At 39.0% G+C, this 27,635-nt stretch overlaps 2 protein-coding genes across 10 annotated transcripts; one reads left to right on the top strand and one right to left on the bottom strand.

Annotated features, from left to right (window-relative positions):
* The first annotated feature begins 3,612 nt into the window (after window positions 1-3,612).
* On the top strand, window positions 3,613-24,938 carry LOC124218716 (ATP-binding cassette sub-family C member 4-like). 9 transcript variants are annotated; one of them, XM_046625442.2, is made up of 18 exons: window positions 3,613-3,724; window positions 6,404-6,547; window positions 7,643-7,753; window positions 8,128-8,503; window positions 9,182-9,313; window positions 10,113-10,304; window positions 11,039-11,347; window positions 15,152-15,592; window positions 16,839-17,144; window positions 17,418-17,552; window positions 17,657-18,173; window positions 18,313-18,543; window positions 21,478-21,714; window positions 21,800-22,062; window positions 22,697-23,142; window positions 23,552-23,681; window positions 23,779-23,935; window positions 24,036-24,937. In XM_046625442.2, the coding sequence occupies exons 2-18, from the start codon at window positions 6,465-6,467 to the stop codon at window positions 24,062-24,064; spliced, it is 4,095 nt and encodes a 1,364-aa protein (XP_046481398.1). In that variant the 5' UTR covers window positions 3,613-3,724; window positions 6,404-6,464; the 3' UTR covers window positions 24,065-24,937. The 9 variants fall into 9 exon arrangements, with proteins under 9 accessions (XP_046481398.1, XP_046481392.1, XP_068992123.1 ...); XM_046625436.2 differs by having other exon boundaries at window positions 3,635-3,724; window positions 6,249-6,547; XM_069136022.1 differs by lacking the exon at window positions 3,613-3,724 and adding an exon at window positions 5,192-5,394 and having other exon boundaries at window positions 6,249-6,547; window positions 24,039-24,937.
* On the bottom strand, window positions 24,470-26,327 carry LOC124218721 (uncharacterized). The gene is made up of 3 exons (XM_046625456.2): window positions 26,000-26,327; window positions 25,769-25,906; window positions 24,470-25,625 (listed from the first exon to the last, which is right to left on the bottom strand). The coding sequence occupies exons 1-3, from the start codon at window positions 26,325-26,327 to the stop codon at window positions 25,231-25,233; spliced, it is 861 nt and encodes a 286-aa protein (XP_046481412.2). The 3' UTR covers window positions 24,470-25,230.
* Window positions 26,328-27,635: the final 1,308 nt, after the last annotated feature.

A 27,635-nucleotide genomic window follows, 5' to 3' on the forward strand; every position in this document is an offset into this window, starting at 1 on the left:
GGATTTTGATCCGTTGCTGCTCCCTGGGTAACTAATTTGATTCTATGAATCCTCGTATACCTATACGACAGCGGGGGATTACAGATTATCTTTGTGTACGACTTTCGGATAGCGGAAGTGACATTATTCTACAAAATTTCTTTCAAGATACACTCAAAATTGTGCCAACTCCTAAACACCCAACACCATTACTCGCAGTAATAAATGTATACGTTCCTATCCCGTTAACTGCATGAATAAACAAATATTAGTTTTCCGTGACATACAATTGTCTGCCGTGTCTCGCCGATTTATTGTCTATGTTCATTTACTTATCGTTAGCCTAAGGTCACTGGACAGCCCATGATTTATTCCAAACGCCCTGAGAAGGATTCTATCCCCCTCCACTTCCATATTTCCTGTCTCCCCTGGCAGATTCGGTTCCTACGTGTTATTGAAGTGTTTTTCAGTGAATCCCAAAGTCAGTGATCCCAGATTGACATTCCAGGAATACACTTAAATTTCACTTAAGCCTTCGGTGAAGTTATAAAATTTTTCCACAGCGATTTTACCTAAATTACACTCGGAAAATCCACTGTGGTATCACCAATAAATCACTCATTTCATCTATTGGCGATCTTCAAATTATGAGTTCCAGACTTACGAATTTGACTAAAAAAGGAGTTTGACGGATCTCATTGTCAGGTATATTGAAAGAAACCTTTGCCAAGTACTTGGCTAACCGCATTTTGTTGAAAAAGCCTTTGCTTCGGCGAAAATTTTTGAAAGATCCCTTTCCGCACAACATACATATACCTTTGAGTTTGACACTTGTAACCTGGCCAACAAGAGAGCGTGGTGCGGCAGGTAAGGTTGGCAATTATCATACTGGCGACCCGGGTTCAAGACACAGCTTTTTAAGAAAATTTTATTCTCAATTATCAATAAAGAGTAATTAAAAATAAAAGTATACTTTCTATGTTGTGTAGTAAATTTTTATTTCAGTGATTTTCCGCTGGAACATTGGTATGCTTTTTATGTAATTACAGTGACAATACAGTGTGAAAAATTCTCAACTGCACGGTGAAACATAATTGTAATCGAAGTGTAATCTCAGTGTCACATCAGTACCATTTCACTGGGACGGAATCCGCCAGAGTCGTTCTTTCATTATCATTACAGAAAGCAATTAGCGGTCATCATTAAGGTGGAATTGAAGTGCACGTGGTCAGAGTTTGACATGATTTAATAATGTATCATCAGTGTCGATGATTAATATCGCAATCCTTATTTGAGCCTACGTACCTAATACTTGAAAAATTATATCCTGCCAAGTACCGAAACAAATGTCCTTCTAGAAAAGATGTCAGCATTTATTTCATGCGTACAATGTCGGTATTCGAACCTCGAGATTCTAAATGAATAAAAGTAGTGTAGGCACGTATGCATACTTCTCTTTCTTTAATTATTGAACCGGGCAAGAAACGTATATATTGACGGCGATATGCAGAAATTTAATGTGTCCGCTAAGTGGATTCGAGACTCTTGGGATGATGTTTTGATATCACTAAACGAAAAGTTAGGTCCGACTTCACGATGTGTACGGGCAAGGAAGTCGTGCTTGGCGTTGTTCCTGACTTTACGGCAAAAATCGACGATAAGTTTTTCATTATAAGGTTACCGTGGTACTTGTCGGCTTCTTTTTACATTTAAGACGTTTCTTTAACCATATTTAACCATACACCAACAGGCAGGGGTGATTCGTTATTTTTATACCACAGCTGGAGTCTTAGCTACGCTCCTGAACTAGCCCGTTGTGTTTTCGGATTAATTAAGAAATCGGGCAGAGCTCATTTTCACTTTATGGCAGTCGTAATTGGTTGGTGGTCACATAAGTTTGTCGCTGTGCGGCAACCCAATATTTGGTCGTGAAAAGAAATTCGTCCTGGATAAGGCATTGTCCTGAATAAATTTCGTAAGATAGTAAATTTCCTTCTCTCGATCAATATACTTTGTTTTATCCGTAATCACGTAACTGGCAGTTATCAGCAATTAACATATTTTCAAAATATAGTGTTTTTTTCTAATTTCTAATCCGCCTTGGGCAAACATTTTGGTGAGTGGAAAAATCGGACGGTTATGTGATCATTGTGTAATTTACTAGATTAGAAGAAGAAATATGTTAGAAGGAAATTTGATGTTTTCCACTTTTTATTCACTGAGATAAAAGAGTTTCAACTCTAAACTGTGTAAGAGATTTACTAGGATGAAAAAATTGAAACATTGAAAATTGGGATTTTCGAGAATTGTCTAAGAAACGTTGAAGAAATTACATTTTAATACATTAAAGGTTAGACATGACGCGCAAATGTAATTATTATGGAACATCTGTTGTACCATATTTATACAAAATTATCTTCATTCAACTCAAACGTAACTTTTTGTGAAATATTTTGACTGGCTCAAAAACATTGGAACATCTTACAAACAAGAATGTTGAATGTATTGTTATAGTATTCATTTCCTGAATCCTTCAGATTTTGCTATAAGTAAAGTGAGGAGTAGGTTTAATTGTTATTTGGTCAATGATTATATACTATTATCATGTATCTACAGTTAAATCTTTGGTTGAAAAAAAGGCGTTCAAAATTTACAACCATTTTGCCGAACCTCCACACCTTACGCAGGACCAAAAGGTGGGCGTTGTAGCGGCGAAGCGCCGTGTCTGAAATCAAGAAATCAGAATGTATATATTAACGTAGATGAAAATGGTTATGGTTTGTTGTTCGGGCTTTTGAAAATGCCAAAAAAATGCGAAAGATATGATGATTTGTTAAAAATCGTCGCTTTTCACAGCAAAAATCTCTCCGTATTTAGGTGTGATCAAAAAATGGCGAGTTTAATCAAAAAATCCGATCGACATATCGTGCGTAATCATAAGAGGAACGAACGTGTGTGCAAATTTTGAAGTTACTCCATCCATCCGTGTTGAATCAGGAGGTCCACTACATGGGAAAGTACAGTATATAGATAAACGTGTGTATAATTTACGCTTTTAAAGTTTTAACCTCGGTTTTGACGCTGATCCGATGTCAGATGAAATGAAAATTTCTTTTACTCTCAACCAGCGATTCCTTAGGCGTATAGAAGGCCTTTTGCTGCATCCGCAGCTTCCCAACAGGTTGATCTTTCTAGCCTTCAACTCGATTCAATTGAAGCGCACACCAGTGCGTTGTTTCACTGGAGTACTGATAAATTTTTCAATTTTTGGAAATTCGAAATGAGCTTTTGGTCAAAATATTCTTGAGAGATATAGCCATGATAATATGAAGAAGAAAATCGATTTGTGAAAGGTTTCGACCGAATGTAACCCCGTATCACCCCGGCGTTACAGTTATGACCGTTGCCTCCAAGGCTTTTAGCCTATTAAACACTTGGTACATTCCACATTCATATTCTCACTTTCATAGTCATACACGCTTGCACTTACATTCATTCTTCACGCCACGCTCCATAACTAATGAACATTACAGAAACTTTGTTCCTCGGTGGGGAGCTTTGCGATGTATTATTTTGCCTATAGCCCAGGGCCAATTGCGACATGTCGAATGTCATACAGCAGAACTCGTTCACCTGGCATCAGTTGATGCTCGTCTATTCCCGGATGTGTGATTTGTGCTTCAGCGGGGAAAACGACAAAAGTTATTTCGTTGAAAAAAGAACATCAGCACGGTTTATTTTTCGTGTATGTATATTTGATATAACTGGGATTTATAGTAATTCTCACAAAGTGAATACATGGATATTAGTAGTATAATCATCTGAAACTGAAAATGAGCTCATAAATCTCGAAGTTCAATTATTTTGAATTTTCTAATAAGAAAGCATTCTCGCAACCTGTTGATCTGAGCTTGTACTATTCGGAGTTGCACCAATTCATGTCCATCGTAACTATAGACATCCGATGTCGAAATTTAGCGCCTACTTTCAGCCCTACGTAGGCTCCTACGAAGGGTAGTCGTGACTTTAGGTTTGACTTTAATTATGACTTTCAAGATCATTTCATGGTCAAGTAGATTTCATCAAAAGGAACATCCTGTTTTTGACCCCAGAAACGAAAAGCGTGGAAAATTCTATGCTCGGAAATTACATTGGGCACGAAAAATTCTAACATCTTAAGGTCGTATCAAAGTTGAACGCTAGGCTTAGACTAAGGAAATGAATTTTTCGAAAATGCGTTCACCAGAGCACGATGATACTCATAAAAGTTGTAGAGATCAGTGAGAAGCAGTAAGCGGTGAAGATGGCCTTGACGAAGGTCAAAAATTATGAGTTCCAGTCACGGTCATATCAAGTTGAAAATCTTATACGGAAAACACCTTAAACCACTTAAACGGAACCATTCTGCTCATTCATTCTTCGACTATTTCAACTTACGAAAAGTATATTTGTGCATGATTGGAAAGTGAGGGTTTTCACAAGATCCTTGACCCCCTAATGTTTCCTTCCAAGTTCTGGAAGCACAGTGTTCAGTCAAACACCTCGTTGCTCTTGACTAATTGGAAGATAGTTTCGTTTTATGGATTGAGGAAGATTATTGTTTTGGTCGACAAAGACTCCAGAAGAGCCCGACTCCTCTCGTTGGCTTCTCGATGCTCCACAAAGACAATATGGATAAATTATTACTTCTTTAATAATTTAAATCCTCAAATACAGTACAGTATGTGCCTCAGAATGAGAATCAGACAACTCCATCAGATTTTTAACGTTGATCTTTCACAAGAACATTGTTGTTGAATTATCGGAAATCTTCCACAACTTCGGCTACAATGCTACAATGAATACGATTTCCCTCAAAATTACAACGTGACAATTACATCAGTTTACTTGGTGTTCTAGTCACAAACAGTGGTATCTATATGTAGTTACGGTCTCGTTACCAACCAATACGTCGAGTCATTTTAACTAATTTCTCCGACTGGTACACTCGTTCTTCTTCCTTATTCTGCCACATGTTTCGCAATTACCAACGCCTGAGACGCTATAGGAATGACATATCTTTTGTTGAAAATTCATCTGTTTCATTGACTAAAGTGTACTTTGTAGTGCAAAGTGTAATTTCACTGCGTATCGTTCCTCCTTGATAATAATTAAATAGCACATATGGATGAACAAAAAGATGTCAGTCAACATAATCATCACTTACAAACGACCACGACTGGAATTTTTCTGTTTGGCAGCCTCATCTAAACTCGGAGCACCGCAACTTCAGTAGCGATGAAACGCTTTTTATAGTATATATAATAGTAATTCAGTGACGCTAATTTTTTGAAACCATCGTTAAGCATTATTTCAAGATTCTCTGCAATACATGCATAATTTCCCAGTGTGTGTGAAAAAATAAACTATTTCTCGGTGAGTAGACTTTTCGAATCCTTATCTGCCTTTCTGCATATTAGAAACTGTCGAGTGTGCTCAACATTTCAGGAAGAACAGTTCGAAGGATTCGAACGAAATTTTAGATAATAAAAAATCGAGTAGTCGATTGCAATATTTAGCCACATTCGGTTAAACAATTATGGCGGTCACTTCGTGTTTGAAAAAAATTTATAATACGCATGTTGTGACTAAATAAAATATTTGAAAATGTTGACCCTAGAACTCACGACGCTATTTTTCTACCCTCAAACGCATGACTGGGCTCCGAACGCACCCCAGGTTTTCTTGATCATAAAGTCGGTCCTATGCTGATTAACAGACTTTTTCATACATGGTTTTCTTCTTTTTTTCTGCACGTATCTACAAAACAGTTTACTATTATTATTCCCACTATACGGCAACCATGATGACTTTCACAGTATTCGCCAAAGTTGTCCTTGACTTATGGGATATTCTTGTAAAACTCGAAATACTTGATCTCACAGTCTGCGGACAATTGTTCGTTCCAATTATAAAAGACGTCACGTCGCCGTTACATGCAAGTCGGTTGAATTTCATGTAACATGGGACGAAATATGTGAAATCAATAGTGCTGAGAAGAGTAAGTTACGGTGTGTATATCATAAGTGATGAATTTTCGAGATTACGTATATTTTTTTTGTTGATCGGTTCGCGAAATTGGATGAGTGATTTGAATTTTGAATGGTTAATTATTTGCTTAGAAATTTTTACGGATACTATTAACATATTTTGAACAATTTCAGATTACATATTCTACCACTTTTCTCAACATTTCAGTACCAATTATATTTAAAAAATTTGCATTACAGTTCAGTTTTAGAGAGTAACGAATCGCTACAAATTCTGGACGGGCAAAACAAGAAGTACTCGAAATTAGTGATTTACGAATCAGAAATGCCAGTGAGGATGGAAAAAAAATCGTTGCCAAAATAATATTGATTTTGAAATTTTTTCACGTATCAAGCTGGAAGGAATAGTTGGTACAATCGGAAGCTAGTGTTATACGTAAGGAGAAAAAAAATATTATGGACGTCAGGGAGCGAAAAGAACGCAGGCGACGGAAAAATATTGAAGAATCGTCCAATTTTTTGAGTGCACTGTTTTTTGGGTAAAGTACTACACGTATAATTTACGATGATTATTCCATTTTCATCACTAATGACGTTCCATCAGTCATGAATAATCCCCAAAAAATGACAAGAAACGACACGAGTTGCTCTAGTTCCGAAAAATTATTTCGATTTAGAATCGAAAAATATTTTCGCAATATAACTGCAGTAAGAATTTCATTTGTCCGCCGAAATTGATTATAAAAACAATGGAAAAATAAAAAATGGCGGAATTATGGAATAGATAATCATAAACAAAATAACTAGAATATCTCGTTATACCAAAAACCCCGTTATTGAAATTTTCGTTTTTTATATGAAATTTTGCGACTGAAGCCGAAACTTTTAATACTTTGTTAAAGATAGTTTGAGCCTTTGTTTAGAAGTTACAGAGTTTTAAGAACGGGTAAACATTTTCCATTTTTTACGAATGAATTCTTCAGACTGGTGAAGTTTAGTAACTGTATTAAAAAATCTACGGTTTCTAACATACGTTTTCAATCATTTTAATCCAAAGCAAAAAGGTTACAATATATTAATGATGCGCTTATCAAAATGCGTTGAAACCAACAACTCTCTGAATGTGATAGTTGTTTGATTATTGGGTCACGAAAATCTTCAATTCCACAAAACTGAGAAAACAATGATAACGCCAGAAGAGCTGCAGCAATGGACTTCTCAATCTAAAAATTCACCCTGCATTAAAGCACTGTATTTCGACACGAGTGCGTATAACAGAGAACATTATGACATCACGCAAATTTGACTAGCTATGTCTTTATTGATAAAAATTTAATTGAAAAGAGTAAAAATACGTGTCAATTGTTTTTCGTCATTCTATCTAACGGACCTAATGGAATTTATCGAAATTTTTCATTCAACGACCTAATTATAGATAAGATATAATGAACATGAAGAAAATTTTTGACCTTAATGTAGGATTTTGTTTTCTTGTGTCGCAATTTGAGTCGAAGTATTTATTGTATGATTTACAACAAACACGAAAATCACGAGTTTCACCGGCTGAAATGTAAATGGACTGAAAGTATTGCGAGTTGTGCTTATTTTTGCTTGTTCAACATATTTGCATACAGATGGACACGACAGATTTTCTGGAAGGGAGCAAAGCATGATTTACAGACCACAGATTTGTACGATCCCTTGAAATCCGATGAATCTGAACAACTTGGCAATCATCTCGAAAGGTAATTCCGTGTTCGAAATATTACACTAAAAAATTTAACGCAAGAACAGCTGGATTTATATCATCGGACTTATATCTTTCAGCAATTGTGTAATAATAAATTATGGAGTACGTTTAAAATTGAAAAAATCTCGTCGACAATATTCGCCTGAAATTTCTTCAACTACCTCAAATAGCTTCCAAATTTAAAATGTTTCCAACAGTTATTGATACGAGTATTGCTATCAGCGAAATCGCAAATAATTTGGAACATTTGTGGTTCCTTGATATTTTATCAAAAGTCATTGAGGACGATCATAATTGGGCTAAAATTCATGAAGCTGAAAGATGTCTACTTTCCTGAAAAAAAATATGTCTGTCTATTTATGAAATCAGAGAGTGGATCAAGGAATTGGCTAAATCTGAGGCGAAGAGGACCCTGAATAAAAATGGCGAAAAAAAGCGAGCGAGGCAGCCGAGCCTTGGACGGGCGCTAACGCGAGTTTTCTGGCTGCCTTACATGATTCTAGGGCTGTTTATTTTCTTCCGCTTCGCGTTTCTACACGTCGCGGGACCGATTCTCCAGGGGTGGATCATCGAGTACTTCGATGAGGTCGCATGCGGCATCTCACGAACCAAAGGTCTCATTTACGCCGGACTTTTAGTTCTCGTGATATTCCTCGACATCCTCATCATGCATCACACTGATCTCCGCACACAGCAAATCGGGATGCGCGTCAGGGTTGCCTGCTGTTCTCTGATTTACAGAAAGGTAATCAGTTGCGTGAATCGATTGGAAAATATAAAAAAATTCTGACACATGATTAAAAAGATTCTTGAGACGTATAATGTCTTCGCATATTTGTAACGAAAATTCTGTTGAAAATACGCAAATTTGACAGAAATAATTTTCTTCTTTTCATTCCATTAAGCGTGGGCGAGAAATTACCGGATCGCGATTTTTTTCCAAAACATCACTCAGCGATGCAAAATTAATAGTATTGTTAGATAATCGGTACAAAAATATTTTATCTCCCATTTGGAATTATGTAAAGCATGATGAAAATTGTAAACTAATTACAAAAGAATCCAGAAAAATTCGCCAATTTTCGAATCTGACGCATTTTCAAAATTTGCAAAAAAATATACAGCTGCTGTAATCAACTCTGATTACGATCCATTGAATGAACCAAATCGTATCTTATTGGTTTGCAGAAAAAATTCTTTTGAAATACAAAATTTGTATTCGGAACAAACGAAACATCAGTCTGCCAATAAATACACAATTCAGTGAAATTTTGGTTTTTTGACCTTTTGCGCACGTTTATGAAGAATTGAATATTTCAGATTGTTTTACCAAATTTACTGACTACAAAATGAACAATTCTACATGCAAGTGAGAAGTAAGGCGTTATAAGTACCAAGTACATTTAAATCCTTGCGTTTTCAGGTTTTACGTCTTGATCAAAATGCGGCCCACAACACAGCAGCTGGCAAAGTTGCAAATTTAATAAGCAACGACGTGGCTCGATTTGACAGCATTTTTATATTCCTTCATCATTTTTGGATCATGCCAATACAGGTAATATTACTAAGTAATAGACTATTTCATTCGGGTAGGTTGTGATTTTTGACATAATCTCTACAATTCCCAAAGTTGAAATTTTCTTGATCCCACGAATTGAATAATCCTGTTGTGTTTAGTAATTATCAAATACTGCCAGTGAAAGATCTGTCGATAAAACCACAGCAACGGTAATAAATGAGAATGGTTAAGATTTTTGAGTGGATTATAGTAAATACACGCTCATAAACAAATTGCAACAGCCAATAAAGTCCGAGCCGAAAATACGTACAATCGTGTTTGAAGGGTTGCAATTTTTCAGGTAAAATATCAGTATCTTCACTCAAAACACAAGTGATGAAATATATCACTTCAATGAAATTAGAGTTCAATCAATGATGACCTGACATAAGGATCGTCTCCACCGACTCAGCCACATTTTTTTTTATCTTCTCGGATCTATTTCCTAATTGGTTATATAGTAGTACTACTTAAGGGTACTCTCTTTGATTTTTTCAGATTTTTTAACTTAGCGTTTCGGAAATGATCTTTTTCTTAAGCCCGTATGACATGTGAGATTAAATTCGAACAAACAAAATCCAACATGAATAAATTATTTCTTTACATAAAAAGTATAACATATATTGCATTAAATAGTTCATGGGGAAAAATAACTTATTTACGTTGAAAATTTTTTTGCCCCACTGCAATCTTCCATGACATACGGATTTAGAAAGAAAAATCATTTCCAAAGCGAATAAGTAAATTTGCAGAAAAAATTTACAGAGAGTGTTTACAATGTTTTCGTGAACTTTAGCTGGCGATATCTGGATACGTGATGTGGCTATCAATTGGCGTCGCCACGTTTATAGCAATCGGAGCCACGATGGCCCAGACGTTGCTTCTGCAAGGGTATTTCAGCCATGTCGGTGGGAAGTTGAGGGCTAAAATCGCCAGGAAAACAGACGAGAGGGTGCAACTGATGACCGAATTGATTTCTGGAATACAGGTGATCTTACAGGCAGATCCGTATTATTGGCAATTTTTGATTCTCTGACCAAAAGATTCAACTTCCATATCATACTTGAAGTGGGATACAATGCACAGCAAGTTTCATTTGTCGAAATTTTCAATTTGCTTTTTTAAATAAGCAACTGTCTTGTGTAAGAAATGAAGAAAAAACAAACGGGGCTCGTGTACTTTACTCGAAATTCAAAATTAATATGACGATTTCCTGCGGTCCGGCAAGCTGTAATATTTTTGTTCCTTCTTTATGTTCACATTTTTTTTCCGAAATTTGACGGCTTATCGATAGGTATCGGAATCCTGTGGAATATATTTGAATCCAGTGAAAATATTGGAATGTATATATATTTTTCGAAACGCTTCTTGAGATCTCTAAAGTCACTGAAATTTAGTGAAATCGGTTGGGATCCTAGACTCACGAATCGAAAGCAGGCCAAATCTCCCGAATTAATTTGATATTTCTGTAAGTATAAACCCCGTAAAATTCTAAAACTCACCGGAATATTTGAAAATCGTCTGATATCGGTCATCGTAATTATACACATGAAATGGCTCGTAATATTCCTGAAACCTGCGTGTAATTTAAGTTGTATTTCAGCGTTCGGTGCATGTATTTCATTTCAAGCAAAATACAAGTCTAGTGCAATAATAAGTAAAATTATTTTTCATCCTAAAGGTATAACCAACTAAGTTGGAATTTTTTTAATTACGTTGCAGGTGGTAAAAATGTATTCCTGGGAAAAACCATTCAACAAAATAGTATCCAAAGTCAGAGATTTGGAGCTGAAAGTTATAAGCTACGCTTCGTATTTGAAAGGATTCAATTTTAGCATGATATTGCTGTCGGGAAAAATCACCCTCTACTTCGCGTTGACAAGTTTTGTCCTCATCGGAAATACGATCACAGCGGAAACGGCTTTCGTTAGCGTTGGTCTGATAAACGCGCTGAGAATATCATGCGCAGTTTACTTTCCCCTGGCGCTCATCCTTGCCGGTGAAGCCGCTGTGTCCTTGGACAGATTAACAGTCAGTAATTCTATAATCGTATTACATCGACCAGGGAGATCTGTTTAGGCTTTCGTATATCTATTCGCATTTTGCGAGACAAGCGAATCCATTAAACCTTGATTCCGAGGACAAAGATATCAGCTTTATAAGCTCACCCGGCAAATTTGATGAAATCTGGTTTTACCACGATATACAGATGGGGTATTCCACGAAGTAGTGATCAAGATGGGACATTGACATCTCCCATTTAATCCGATTTTTTTTTTTGTACAAGTTTTTGTGACGTACGCATGGATGATGTTACTTCTATCTCGTAGCGATGAAATTCGGTTAACTCGCTGCCTCACTCGGGGTTCGCGTTCAGACTGAACGTTTAGCTCAGCGCCGCCCGAGCAGCCTCGCTCGACGCGCGTACTCGCCGCCGCGCATGCGCAGCACGGATAGTCGCGACCTGCTACCCCCAGGCACGAGTACGGTACAGTAGCGCTTCGCTTGCAAAGGCGCCCAACCGCATGACCCCACGCCTGGCTCGTCCTTTTGTTGTACACTTGGGGACCGCGGGGATAATGACTTGTTGGATTGACACGTATTCTAAGGTTAGATTCGACGTTCATGGCTTATGTTATGTTTATTGAGATTGAGTTTGATTCACACTCGGCCGACTGTGGCGCTGTGGGTTTCTCTGTGTTGCCAACATAACTAGCCGTCTCAGATTCATTATCGCCAAGTGTACGTGTACGGCTCTCTGGCCGGCTTTTCCGCACGAAGATGCCGAGGCCACTTTACCACCTCGCAGACTTATCCTTCGTAGTCTCCTGCGGACTATTGATCCACTTGGTATTTCCAAGCCGCTCGTCCGTACCAACGAGCTCACGCAGTGCCGGCGTTAGGGGGGGGAGGGGGGGGGGGGGCGCGATGGGGTGACGGCCCAGGGCGCCAGATTTTGGGGGGCGATTGGTGGAGGTGGGATACTTCCCCCACCCCCCACGAAACTGGAACGCGTGGTGGATGGTGGGGATAGCTAAATGTTCGAGAGTGGGACGCGAGGCACGTTCACATTGGTTCAGAAAAAAATTAACTCTCGATTTTGATTTCCTTAAGTGGGCGCCAAAATATTCTTGCCCAGGGTGTCAGTCCCTCTAACGCCAGCACTGAGCTCACGGGTTGGTGGGTGTTGAAGAAAACGTCATATTCTGTTGGCGACGTATGCCAATGCATAGATAGAAATCAGCTGAAACTAATCCTTTTTGACCTATAATTTCGTAATTGGCCGTTGACACAGACCACTATTGCCACATGTGATTATTAAGTTATAATCCGATGTTTAACGCGATCTCAACCAAAGACTGTGTAAAAAATTAGGAAGTGTACACAATGACACTACAGTTTGGATGAGCATTACTTCAAACCATACGTAATAACAGAGAGATATGGAAAGGCGAGGGGGTAAACGACCGCTATAGATCAGCTAGAGATTTGTAAAGGGACAGAATGTATTGAATCGAAGTACGCAGATCTCACGCACACTACAACGAGCGGTCAACATGACAATACGGTCTAAAGTTCACAAAATCCCCGCGAGAGCAAGCGAGAAGAGAATATGGAGAAGAATCCAAAACCAGATCAGTATTAGTCGAAACTCGGAAGGAATAACACGTGAGTCTCGTTGAAAGTAGCTCGTTATGTGTGCGAGAGTGATACAGTGAACTGTGTGAACATGGGGCTATCAACTCGACGAATCGAGGCTCATAATGATCGATTTGATTATTAAATGGCATTGGGATTGTGTTTCGATTATACTTGTGATCGAGTAATTAGATGCGAGAGCAGAACTGGGTAGAGCCGGTTGGGGACTCTCGCGCTGGCCTTCCCGGGGCCTCATGGGTGAGGTTTTGACCCGGGGTGGTTGACACGTTGGGAAACCAACATGGTTGTTACAGTCCGCGGATCACGAACACTTAAAAATAAGTAACAAGTTCACACAAAACTGGTGTAGCCGCGTGGGCTGGCCTTGTCGGGGTAGCTAAGCTACCCTGGGGTGGTTTCCGTGTCAGGTAGCTGGCAATGGCTTGCAGCCCCCGGTTAAAACAGTACAGGTACTGACCGATGATTTCGGGTGAGATGGTACCTGTACACGTCGTCCTGAGGCCTACTCCGGTTCTGCTCGCGACGAGACCCGTGGTGAACGGATAACTGTTAGAAAGTCTCCCAAGTTGACACAAGCGTTGAATAATTACTGATTGAATGAATGTAAAGCCTGTCCAATAAACCGTGAGGTACAGTTTCATATCTGGTGGCCATGTTATTGATCCTTACACCGACCCCGAACCCACTATTATTGTTTTGAGTCTATCGAGAAGGGTGAATGTTGAAACCTATAGCTAGTACTCGAGGAAATTTGGGTACTTGTAGTACCCGGCTGTGAGGACTGTAACTAACAGTATTCTGTCATCCATTTTTCTCAATTTTCTCACGCGTGCGACTTACTCGCCAAAGCTCGAGTAACATAACCGGGGTTCATCGGGTGGACAAATTCCTTACCATAAACCGACGACTCTTACGAACCCAATTCTTTGGTCTATGATACAATGAAAGGGAGGGTTATACTGAGTTAGATAGCTTAATGTTCAATAACAGGAAGTGGGTTGCGTAGAAAATAAACAATCAATTTTATTTTGGAGTACAAATCAAATTGCCAGATTGTCTGTTGCCGACAGTACTGATCATAAAACAATGCTTTCATTTTTTCAAATTTTTTCAATCTCGTGTGTGAGGATGAGTATTGTCATTTTGAGACCCCCCATTTTTTGAAGGCCGAAAAAATTCAGATAATTCTAGAAAAATATGATAACATTTTTGAGCCATATTCAAGAATAGATATGTCATTACAGCAAAAGTTGGATTTCGAAAATAACGAATATTTCAAAAATTACTCCTGGAATGCATTTGTCATATGTAAATTAACAAGAAAGTTCCATGTAACATGGGTTGGAAAAAATATGTTCATGGAGCTTGACTCGAAAAAAGTGTAACTACCGAGGTCCTCGTTAGATAGTTAGCCGCCGCGTTAAAAAGCTGTCTTTAGCAATAACGTTCGGTGCGCTAACTAACGAAGACCTCGGTAGTCATTTTTTTTTCTAGTTAAACTCTGTGAATATATATTTTTTCGAACCATGTTATTAGGAACTTCCTTGATTATTTCCATATGAAAAATGCGATCAGAAAGTAAGTTTTTAAATTTTCGTTATTTCTGCAATCAAACTGCCGCGATAATCTCCGTCTTTGAATAGGGCTCAAAAATGCAGTGATATTTTTCTAGAATTTTTTTTATTTTTTTCAGATCACAGAAATTGGGCGGTCTCGCAATAGCAAATGTCTGAGACGGGAAAAATATTTGCCAATCGGGGCTTTGTTTTTTGACCAGTACTTGCGGGCAAAATAATTGAGATTTAATCGAAAACAACGATTTCCGAACCTGATCGATACTTTGTGGAATAATACACCAGATATAATAATCGAAATCCATTGTGGAAATGTCATCTCTAAATTTAACCAATAGCCATCAAACTACGTTTAGCTAATTATTTCAATACAGCTGAACTGAGATTACAACAAGTTTCTTTAAATTTTGTTTTAAAACATCCATTCGTTATACATTGAATCGTGGAGGTAGAACCAAACTTCAGAAATCTCGTAGTCGTTCACGTAACAGTCTAATTGTGAGAATAAACGTGCTTTAGTTTTTGAAGTTCAAAAACCAATATTATTTTGCGTAGACTTGACTAATTTACAACTGCAAAACCGATGATCTTGATTGAACAGGAGTTCTTACTTCTGGACGAAGTTAAATGCGTGGAAAAAGCTCAACTTGCCTGCACCGAAAACGGGCCCGGTGATGTGGATAGATTGGAAATACTTGAAAACGGAGTTGGAATACGGATGGACACGGTCGCGGCGAATTGGATTTTCGGCAACCTTCCTCCAACGCTGTCCGAGGTTTCTCTGGAAGTGAAAAACCGATGTTCGTGCGCGCTTGTCGGACCGGTTGGATCGGGCAAGTCGTCACTGCTGCATCTGATTCTGGGAGAGCTGGCGGTTGGCGCTGGGAAGCTGTCGTTTTTCACTGGGAAAGAAAGTGAAGCCGAAATAACCAGTCGGGATATTCGCGTCTCTTACGCCAGTCAAGAGTCCTGGCTTTTCTCCGCTTCAATACGCGACAACATTCTGTTCGGTCTGCCGTACGAGAAGAAGCGGTACCAAGAGGTGCGTTTTCTGTTATTATTATGCAATTCGAAGGAATTTTAGAAATACGGAATTCTGCAGAATGTAACCGCATAACAAGCTGCTTATCTGGCTGACACTAATTGGACAGCTAGCGAACTTGACGCTTGAATGCACGTTTTGAGATCAGAATATATTATGTGACAGTTTTTTTTCTGTAAGCTTAACATTCAATGACTTGGAGTTTACTGAAGCGATCGAATCCAAAATCTCATCCGCTCTCAGCTTAGAAGGCCCGCGTTTATTGAGACCAAAATCATGAAAATCCGTTGATCCGTTCTCGAGACATCATGATAGAAATATTTTTTTTATTTTGTTTAGCAAAAACATTGAAAACCACCGGGCTTATCAGCCTTAGAATCTGATCGTTTCACAGTTCAGAAGTGACGAGTTGATTGAAACCAGAATTATCAAAATTCATTGATACGTTCGCAAAGTGTTGGAAAATTGTATTTTCAATTTGGTTTTCGAAAAATTCAGGAAACAGGAAAATACAGAAAATCAAAATAGTTTTTAGCGAAAAAAGCCGCGTTGATCGAAACCGAGATCATTAAAATTCGTTGATTCGTACTCGAGATATCATAATTTGGATTTATTTTTTTCTAGAATTTTAACGAAGTTTTCCATTTAATTTTTGAAGTGAAAGACGAACAAAGAAGTAAAGGCGCTTTTCGGTAATTTTCAGGATTTATCAGTGAAAGAACTTGCAATTGTTTACTTCTTTGCCCGAAGATTTTACCATCTCGATTTTGCGCAAATTAAAAGCACTTCTTGCTTCTTACCCTGTAACGGCAAGCAGCATTTCGACTGATTTTCTTTTGGAAAATATTGATTTGATTTAAATTTTTAACTGAAAAACTAGCTTTCACCCACTTTCAAGACTGAGAACGTCCATCAATTACCAGTGTTTGTAGATGAATCTAGATTTCATTCGCCTTTTGAGACAGCAAAGGTACTTTTGTTTACTTCTAGTCAGTTTTTCAAACCAAAAAGTCACTTAACCACACCGCTGTAAATGTAAATTTCAAAATCTTAGATTTTTTTCTTCATTTACTTCCAACTGTCCATGAAATCAGAATCATATACCATCCTATCGAAAACCTAAAAATTTCCTCATCTTTGAAAATTCTACTCGAAGACCTTTGTGCAACTGAATTAAGCTGAAACTTGAAATTTCCAATCCGTTTGAATGATTCTGTTAATCAGGATAAACAACTTCCATATACAGGTGACCGAAGCCTGCGCCCTGCTCAAAGATTTTGACCAACTGTCACAAGGGGATCTGAGTCTTGTCGGCGAGAGGGGAGCTTCTTTGTCAGGAGGTCAGAGGGCTCGAGTAAACTTGGCAAGAGCCGTTTACAGGGACGCCGATCTTTACTTACTCGACGATCCTCTCAGCGCTGTGGATTCTCGAGTTGGTCGTCACCTTTTCGAGAAGTGCATCAATGGTTTCCTAAAGTCGAAAACACGGATCATAGTTACTCATCAGCTTCAATATCTCGAACAAGTCGACACTGTTATTTTCGTTAATCGCGTAAGCTCGAGAAATGCTTTATAATCTGCAATATGATCAAGGAATTCATCATCGAGTCACTTGAAATCAAGTCGTCGAATTGTCACAGACACTAGACGTTTTCTGGATTCCCAACTACAAAATCATATGTTCTTTTCCAAGTTCGTCGTGAAGTGACCACGAATTCTTAGAGTCTTCGGGTCGAACTTACATTTCGTAACAGAATACATAACCCTGTCCGTATTAATTATTACCCACATGTGGCATCTGAATTACACTTGCTGCCTATTTCAGGGTACCGTTGAATGCCAAGGAACGTTGCAGGAGTTGAGTGCCTCAAACTTCCGGAATATGATTTTCGAGAATTGTGAAAAATCCGACGATGCCGAGTCCACGGAAAAAGTGGACGCAGACGCGACAGAATTTGAGGTACTTTTGTACGCATGACGAATTTCAACTTCGCAAATATTGGTATTGACATGAAAATTTTCGAGAACATCTGGAATTAATTGAAAAATCAATTGTGTTTTCAGACAAAGGACGTAGTTCCAGGTAACGATGAACAGCAACTAAAACACACCGAGAGTATGCAGGAATTGGAAAACATAGACGATGAGGAAATGGCGACGGGATCAATATCAAGCGAAGTATACCGGGGCTATTTTTTTGCCGGTGGAAATCTGTGCACACTGGCGATCGTCGTTCTGGCCTTCGTAGCCGGACAAGTGGCGGCCAGTGGATGTGACTATTGGATGACGTATTGGACCAACCAGGAAACTCTCAAATCGACGTTGCAATCTAACAAATCCGTCGTTGGTGAGATGGATTACAATAATTCCGTATCGCAGTGGGTCGATGAACGCGGATTGCTGCGACAAAATGTGGGAATTTGGGTCTATACCGCTTGCATCGCCGGATGCACCATCATCGTCGTACTGAGCAACATACTGTTCGTCAGGATCAGCATGAACGCAAGTCGCAATATACACAATGCCATGTTCTCGAACATTTTGGAAGCAACAATGAGGTTCTTCAACACTAATCCATCTGGTAGGTTTTCAATATCAGATAGCATGTTTGTGGAAATAAATTCCTTTCACCAGTTTCAGGTAGGGCAACTACTCTGACTCTTAATGATAGTTTTTGGTATAGGGTCTTGCGTTAATACATTCAAGAAATTTTTATTCAGGTAGAATCCTGAACCGATTTTCAAAGGACGTAGGTGCTATGGATGAGATGCTACCAAGCGCGTTAATGGAGATGTTTCAAAATTTTAACGTCGCGACTGGATCGCTGGTAATGGTATTCATTGTCAACAACTGGATGATCATTCCGACAGTCGTTGCAGGGGGTGTATTCTATTTCATCACAATTCTCTACATCAAAACTGCGCAGAGTCTTAAGAGACTAGAGGGCATCAGTAAGTGATAATTGAGGAACCAGTATATCGCGAAAACTGCAGACTCGGGTGTTAGCTCCGTTACTATTCCCTGAATAAACTTGCTTGCAGACGCGGAAGTTACTCCTTCGCTGCATTGCAGACCCAGGATTTTAATCCGTTGCTGCTCTCTGGCTAAATGATTTGAGTCTTATCAATTTTTTTATGTATATTTCTCTTTATGCGTAACCGTTGATTCGAATGGTTTGAATAAGTCTTCGAGATGCGTTGCGAACCTCGTAACCTTTTCCTTTTCACTTCACACATTTACCTCTTCCATTATTCGCGGGTGGGACCATACGTTGCGGGTTTTTCAATTTCTCGGTGGTTCTCCATAGCGAGTAGTCGTTAGCTTTGGTGGCAGTCAGATTCCCAAGGAATTCCTGGATCGCATCATTTCTCTGATTGGTAATCAGTTGTTTCAGATCCTTTGCTGCGTTGGTAATATATTTTTGTGCGATGCTAGTCTTGTTTGCTGCTATTGCTTGCGTACTTTTCGTTTATCTGCTATTTTTCGTTTGATTATGATTAGGCATTTTTCTTGGATGTGCAGCGTGTTTCGATCTGGGGTTGTATACCAGCCCGCTGTTTGGAGGGCATTCGTGAACTGTTCTACTGCATTTTTCACAGCCTTTTCTGTTTTGAGGGGAATTCTCATGTGGATTGTTTCGTTCAATTTTTTTCCGAACGCATCCCAGTCAGTTTACTTGCTGCAGAATGTCGGTTGTTTTTGTTTGTGACCAATTTTTGTGCATACTGTTAGGAGGACTGGTGAGTGATACGACAACAGGTCCGCTGTTGTGCTGATTACACACTGTTTGGTGTTAATGCCTTTGATGATGGAAGAGTCGATGAAGTCAGGGATCTTCTTGGGGTCGGTCGGCCAGTACGTAGGTTGCCTGGCTTACAAGCATTGCAGGTGATTATTTGCCATTACTGTCATAAGTCTTTCCCTTCTATTGTTGCGATCCTTGAACTCCACTGAAGGTGCTTGTCATTGTAGTCACCACTTACGATGAATCTGTTTCCTAGCGTGGTGAATAAATGCTCGAAGTGTTGTTTTTTGTTATTGAAATTGGGTGAACAATATACTGCAGAGATTGTCATGCCCCCTAAATAGCCTTTGATAGTTACGGTTGTGGCTTGTAGGTGATTTTGTTGGTATCTATCTCGTTCAAAATCTTTAATGCTTTACCTGATAATAATAGCTGTTTCTCTGTGTGCTGTTCCGTCCGGGTGTTTAGTACTATAGATGCAGTAGCAAGGCATTTTCATGTATTTTTTTTCGTGAAGCGCGTCTCCGAAATGAGTATTACCTCAATTTTATGGATCCGTAGAGATAGTTACAATTCTTGTGCATGTTGGAACAGACCGTTGGCATTCCAAGTGGAGAGTTTGACGACAACAGCCATTACGCTATCTTGGCGATGACTGTTGTTAGCAGATTCAGCAAGGTGCTCACCTGCTCCATAAGTGACTTTGTCATGTTTTTCAACTCGATCATGTCGTTTGTCTGCTGTGGAGCAGATGAGTGATTCGGTTGGTCTAGATTGCTTCGAGATTTTTCACGCAGTTCTCCTTGCTTCACCTATTCAGCATATAAGATTCAGGGTTGAACTATCTCTGACGGCGGTGCGGTATTGTTTGTGGCCGTGCTCATTTTTCTTGGTGGTACATAAATTTTTTGCTTCAACTGCTTGTGCACTATGCACCCTCTGCAGTTAGCACAGTGGTTACCGTTGCAGTTCACGCATTTCACTTTGCTGTCGTTTCTTTTTCTAGTGCATTCTGTGGTCTGGTGGTTTGCCACACACTCGAAGCATTTTGGTCTCTTGTTGCAGTAATTTTTAGTGTGTCCATTCTTTCGGCAATTTGTGCATTGTGGGATTCCCCTCTTGACTCGGCGTGCTTTGATCACTACGATGATGTGCGTGAGTAGTTTCATGTGATAAATTTCTTTGTTGTTTTCTTGGGGTTCTAAATCTATCTAAAACAAAAGTAATGGTTTTTGTGACACTGGATGTTTGATGTTCCATATGTTGGTTGTGATGTGTTAGAAAATCACGTGACACGGATGAGGACCCTTCTTATCTGGACTATTTGAATTTTGCCGATGAGCGAACGTGCTATGAAAATTTTGAATGTGACTATACATATGAATAATGAGCAATTACATGTCCATCAAAATGACATTATATACGTATAAGGACGAACACACACTGGCACACTTCTCCAGCATAACATAAATGACATACTGGAACGTCTCATACCACAACCACTAAAATTAATATCGCAAGTCAACTACTGGTCGTTTTGATTTGCAAAAATTATCAATGTATCTTACAAATTTTTTCAAAACATAATACAGGTTATTTTGAAGAAAACAACACTAAGCGTGGAAAAATATTGGAACTGAAGAAATTGGAGAAACAAGTTATTTTTTCTTTGTATTTCTTCAAACATTTCTTTGTCTGTTATTATTGGTTTGAAATGAGTATGAGCAAGGGTCTCGCGTTTGGGCCCCACAAGGCCAGGTAAAGGTTAATGAGGTTTATTTAGAGAAAACTACGCTTGCGTCTCGTGACTTTTTCTCTAGTCACTTCTCCCCCGCCCACGACGTAACGCGTGATGATTGGACAGACCTCCTAACAGCACTACGTGTTTTATGAACAGCCTCATAAAACGAGGTTCCTTACGTTCAAGAAGTAAACTACAGTCATGGATTTGTTTGAATCTTTAGAACTTGTGGTATTCCAGAAAAAAAATATTTACACTTCATAGTAATCGGTTTTCGCAATATGTTGGTTCCTTCAGTGTACTTCTTTCGACCAAACACTAATGAATCAGATTTGAAAGCCTTCATACTTTGAAATTTTATGAGTATACTGTGAAATCTTGTGCGGTTGACCATTTTAGCGAAGAGCCCCGTTTTCTCGCACGTTGGTTCAACCCTTGATGGACTGGTAACAATACGAAGCAGTGGATCCTCGGTCGAAGAATTGTTGCGAAAAGAGTTCGACCGTCATCAAGACACGCACACTACCGCTTGGTACATGACTATTGCCACAGCGACTGCCTTTGGTTTTGTGCTTGATTTGATGTCATGGCTTTTTATCGCTTGTGTTTGCTTCTCGTTGATTTTAATAGATGATGGTCAGTGTAATGTTAAATTGCAATTATTTTACACTGCAGATAAGTACACCGATATAATTTGGAACCTCATTGCCACCATTTACAGAAAACACCTCTGGAGGGTTTGCTGGACTTGCTATCTCACAATCAATGATCTTGATTGGTATTGTTCAAGAGGGATTAAGGTACATAACTATCGTAATTTCTCAGATGACTTCGGTTGAACGACTGCTACAGTACACCAATCTACCCAAGGAGGGACCATTCGCTTTCGACAACTCTCCTCCATCGGATTGGCCATCGATGGGCTCTCTTGACTTCAAGGATGTCTCTATGACATATTCAATCGACAAGCCTCCGGCATTGAAGGTGTGTGCAACGTATTTATTTGCTAGTGCTCTCAATTTATAGTCTCCATTGATATACTGAGGGATCAAAGCCTTCGAGAAATTATCAGTATGTCCATTTGGAAATAATGAATCTGAGACGGCTAATTTTTTACATTAGACAGTTCTGTTAGCAACACGGAGACATTTACAGCGCCATAGTCGGCCGAGCGCACATCCTCAAGTGTACATTTGACCTAAGTACTTCCGAGGATTTTGATATCCGTTATGAAATTTCAAGAAATTCAAAACGTGTCATCACTTTGATCCTATGATTTTGCGGAATTTTATGAGATTTACAGGACCTCATGGGGCCTTATGGGAATTTACGAGACTTTATATGGCTTCGTAAAATTGGTTTACAAAATTCAAAAGACTTCATGGTAGCCTATAACTAGGATTTCATGAGATTTGAAACTTAGGTCCACACCAAAGTTCAAGTGTGATGAACGCTTCAATTTAAACAACCTGTTTTTCTCTACGTTTCCCATGTTTGTCTTGTGATAGTTTTTTTCTCTCAGGTCAGACTCTAAAATAATACGACCGCTGAAATTCTCTGAATTTTTACACAGAGTTGGCAGTTTTCATAGCCGCGTTTTTCTTTCGTCCAACCGTAGGGTCTGAACTTGAACATTCGACCCGGCTGGAAAGTGGGAGTTGTGGGAAGAACCGGAGCTGGAAAATCCTCGCTGATTTCCGCGCTGTTTCGTTTGGTTGGAGACGGACTAGATGGGGAAATTTTTCTGGACGGAATAAGCACCAAGAGCATTGGGTTGAACGACTTGCGGTCACGGATCTCGATCATTCCCCAGGAGCCAATTCTGTTTTCCGCGAGTCTGCGGTACAATTTGGACCCGTTCGAACAGTATTCGGACGCAGAGCTGTGGAACAGTATTCGGGAAGTGGAACTTGGCGGCGTCATATCTTCCCTCGACTTTTCCGTCGCCGGAGGCGGAGCCAATTTCAGCGTTGGACAACGCCAGCTGATCTGCTTGGCCAGAGCCATCCTCAGGAATAATCGGCTGCTCGTGCTCGACGAAGCTACTGCCAATGTTGATCCCAAGTCAGTAAATTCATCATAACATCGATTGTGAAATTGTATTGTCCGTTTACGAATTAATTGAAAAAAATACCCTCCATTCATCGTATTCGTGTCGATGAAAATTACTTCCATTTCTTTTTTCTCGGCTTCTGGGTGAGCTGACTTTGGTTTATACCTCTAATGACACTGCAGACACGATGCGGAAACTTATTAAAAAATTGTATGAAAATCGGTTATGGAGTTGTTGAGATTATCGTGTATACAAGTGTGCGTCTAAATTTAATGCAGCGATATTTTTTCGAATGCAGCAGGAGAGATCAGTAACTTGATACTTTTGTTCCAAGAAGAACCAGACAAATCAGGTGTTTTATGAAACTGAATAGAGAAATTTGCTTTCAATTAGTCAATTCGATTTGTTTTAATTCCACAGCACCGATGCCTTGATACAAAGAACCATCAGACGAAGGTTCGTTGATAGCACTGTGTTGACAGTGGCTCATCGGTTGAACACGATAATGGACAGTGATCGAGTTCTGGTCATGGATGGCGGCCGCATCGTGGTGAGTGTATAATTTTCAGTTAGTTGTTGCAAGAATCGATTGCACAAGTAGAGCATCGATGATAAAACGGTATTCATTCTTTACGATGTTATAACAGGAGTTCGACCATCCGCATTTGCTGTTGAAGGATCGCGATGGTTACTTTTCGCAAATGGTTCAACAAACTGGAAAAACGATGGCGGAAGAACTGGCGAAGATTTCTGAAAGTGCATTTCCTGCAACTTCGGAAATCGCGAGCGATGTAACGAACGACGGTAAAAAAATATAATAATTATAAATAATTTTGCGTTTTTGATCTATTCTACGATCAAGGTGCTTGTTTCAAGTGCCGTAATATCATATTTCACTCCCTAGTAGCCTTACCTTCAGATGAAAAAATTTGAGACGACTCGGCGGGAAGTCTTTCTACAGAGTCAATACAGAATCTTCCCTAACAGTGACTTTGTGCCACCTGATAACAAGGATACCAAACTGTATATGGATGTATCGATACGACCGTTCACGCTGATTGGTTGGTCCGTCTGTGACGTAGCGCTAGACCCTAAATCGGTGGTACAAACAAAATAACGGGTATAATGCCATTCATTTTTGCGTTTTTATACCGTTTTAATCGTATTAAATATTGTTGGAGGCTATTATTTTCGGAAGCAATATCTTTGAATGATTTTAGGTTAAATTAAACACGATAAGAAGCCATATATGTATATATTACCGAGATTTTTGAAATTTGAGCATTTGAAAATTACGTTTATTGATGTATTTATTAGTGGATGCTTTTGTACTAGAGGTTTACAATCAGTTTATCACATTTATAAACCAGTATTATATCTAATTTTCAATCTTAGATTACCACATCTCCTAGCATCTTCGCGGGTCGCATAAGCCCTTACAGAGCTTGTTCGCGATCTCGATCCTTATAGCTAGCTTAAAACTACGTAAACCCTAACATACAATCCTTATTTATTATATTGTGGTCTTTTCTTTATTGCAATAAAAACGGAGAATATCTTTATTAATTTATAAAATTTTAGTCTGCAAAAAGTTTATCATGTAATATTTATTTCAGCATCTATCATGATATTATGCATTAGTGTATGTAGTCATGTATAAGACAATTTGTATAAAAGTTAGGAAGAAAGGATTGAGTAAAAGGATCGACAAATATTGGGATTCATTATGATTTCAATCCCGCAATATGTAAAACAAGTAAAACATTTACTCCACAATCTATTCAATAATCTTGTGCTGTTTATTACGAATACGCATTCTTATTTCACTCTCACGGTTTGCAACGACGAATTTACGTTTTAACGTTTTTTTTCTTTGATCTTGTAGCTTAGGTAATTCATTCGGATAAAAGTTCTCTGTCCGATGAAAGGCTTCACGACAGGTTCTGGTAAGGTTGTCAGACGCATGACTCTTTTAACTAGTTTTGCCACTACTCCTTTTCCCTTTTGCAGACATGCCGCATCTCCCGATTCACCGTGATGTTTTTTGAAGTATTTTTCAAAACTTAGAGCATTTGTAGCCCATTCAGCGGATGGTACTGTCAGATCACCATATGAGAGACGCTGAGTCCAGTTTGGAAGTGCATAATTGTGGTCTGCCATCCGTACGTAAAAATAATCACCAAGATTGGGATAGGTATCGCGGTATTTTCTTGCCACCCACCCAGCCAAGTAATTGATTGCGTCGTCTGCTGTTTCTCCTTCAAGGTAATTTCTATTACGAAAGCCGTGGTGATTGTCGCTGCTGCTACTAGAAGCAAGTGATGATGTACCGACACCATCAAGGATCTCAAAATCACTTCCAAGAAAACTTCGATTTCCAATTTAGGTTCAGGCACGCTGATCGAAGCTCGTTGAAGAACTTTTGCCACAACGTATTCGTCATGTGCAATATCGACAGTGTTTGTATTTCTCTGTACAATACCTGGATTCTTTCCTGTAACAAAATATGTCGGACATACAAACATGAGTTCAATTTTTATTTCTTTATTCGTCTATATATTTATTTATTTATCCTAGGAGTTGCAAGGTATCTATCTGATCATTTTTTGTTTACTTCAGGTATCAGAGAACACTCACCCAGGACTATCATGCGTATTCTTAATAATGCATTCATTGGGGCAGGATGGTCATCTAATGCACCGCGAGTTCTGAGCTGAGAGAAAAAATTTTCCAAGTAATCTCGATTCAGTTTGCGCGTCAGTATATATAAATACACTACGCACTTTTAAATCTTTTCGAAGAGCCTTTAATGAGTTGATCGACATCATTAAACCTTTTGAAACGTTTGAAGTGGTTTGTTTTCAATACAGCGCATGAAGTGAATGGCTTGAAGCATTCTGTCGAGTATTTCAGTTTGCGCCTCCAGGTTCATTCCAAATCCACTTTTTGATGAAAAAACTGGTACTACAGGTCTGTATGAATTAATGACGCCAAACCATGAATTAACTAACTCAATAAAATCTCCAGTATTCATTGCGAGTGCCTTATCGACTGCAGGATGATGATGTTTCAAAGCAGTAGCAGTAGAGTGAGAAAGAAGTTGAGACGCAAGGGATACATCCTGTCGCCGACTGCCGTTACAGGCAATGTGTAAAGTTGATAATCCAGGCAGTGGATAATTCAAGATTGATCTCATATAAATGTAGCATCGCTTACTAAAATATCTCAGGGTAAAGTCAGTTGAGATTTCTTCTGTAGTGCAATTGATTGGTTTTTATTTTTTTTTACCGAGCATAACGTTAAGCTGATTACATGTGAACACGGAGGACAAAACCTGTTTTATTTTTGAGGTTAATTCCTTTTCGAAATGCTTCTTCGATTTCAAATATCGGTTGAGATTTTGTAAACGTTTTATTGTGGATCTTGCATGACGTTTCTCGAATGTTATTTGCCGTTGCAATTTTTCATTCTCAGTCTCAAGATTTTGAATTTTTTCTCTCAGAACATTAGCCTCGTTATTTTCGTTCGTTGTTTCATCAACTGCGGGTTGTAATGGTATGAGCATGTGTGCTCTCTTATGATAATTGCACGTCGGTAGGTTACGATACAGAGAGGGTGCAGCCATAATTTTTGGCTGGGACGTAACAAGTTTGTAGAAAATTATCTTATTGATATTTTTGTCATAAAACCAATCGTTTTAATTATATTCAAAAATGTGTATGGTTAACCTGGAATCACTGTTGTCACGAGGCATTTACTCGAATAATATGGCACTAACAAAAGTTTACATTATACTAGAATATTATTTCAACGCAATCCACTGAATATTCTAGTTATAATGGAGTTATCACGATGAAAATTATGTAAAACCGTCAAGAAACATACCTACCGCTATGTAGAAGGATCTACGACGGCCTAACGCTACGTCATCAGTCTATCCCCACTATAGCTATAAGATTGTAACGTGTCAGAATTCGTCTAGAATTTTTCCCGCCCGATTCCATGTACCCGATTCATACAATATCGTAAATTCATTCCGCCGATCGGCAAAGAAATGAGTGCGCTCGGTAAAATACTGCCGGAGCACGGCTGGAAACGCCGAGCTTCACTTGACTTGCCGCGTGGTACCGACTCCGTCGCTATCGTCCCGCAAACAAATTATCATATCATCATCAATAAATAGGGCCTAGTTAGTTGTATGAATCAGCCGATCAGAGCTGCTCGTAAATATTGAGGTGGCACATCGCCGATTGTACTTCGATTCTTCTGACTGTCAAAATCTTTCGAATTTGCTCATAACGTTGGAAGTTAAATCATAGTATTCTTCTTATTGACATGGGCTTTCGCGGATCATACTTGGGTCTTTCTGCTTGGCGGGACTTCTGACATTACGAGTATAGGTGGCGCCCTGGTCGATTTTTGGAGATATATACGTCAACATCGAAATCGAGCAGGGCACACAGTAGAAATTTCAAAACATAGGTTTTTTTTGCCTCAAAGATGC

This window comes from Neodiprion pinetum, chromosome 5, assembly GCF_021155775.2.
Source record: "Neodiprion pinetum isolate iyNeoPine1 chromosome 5, iyNeoPine1.2, whole genome shotgun sequence".
NCBI lineage: Eukaryota > Metazoa > Arthropoda > Insecta > Hymenoptera > Diprionidae > Neodiprion > Neodiprion pinetum.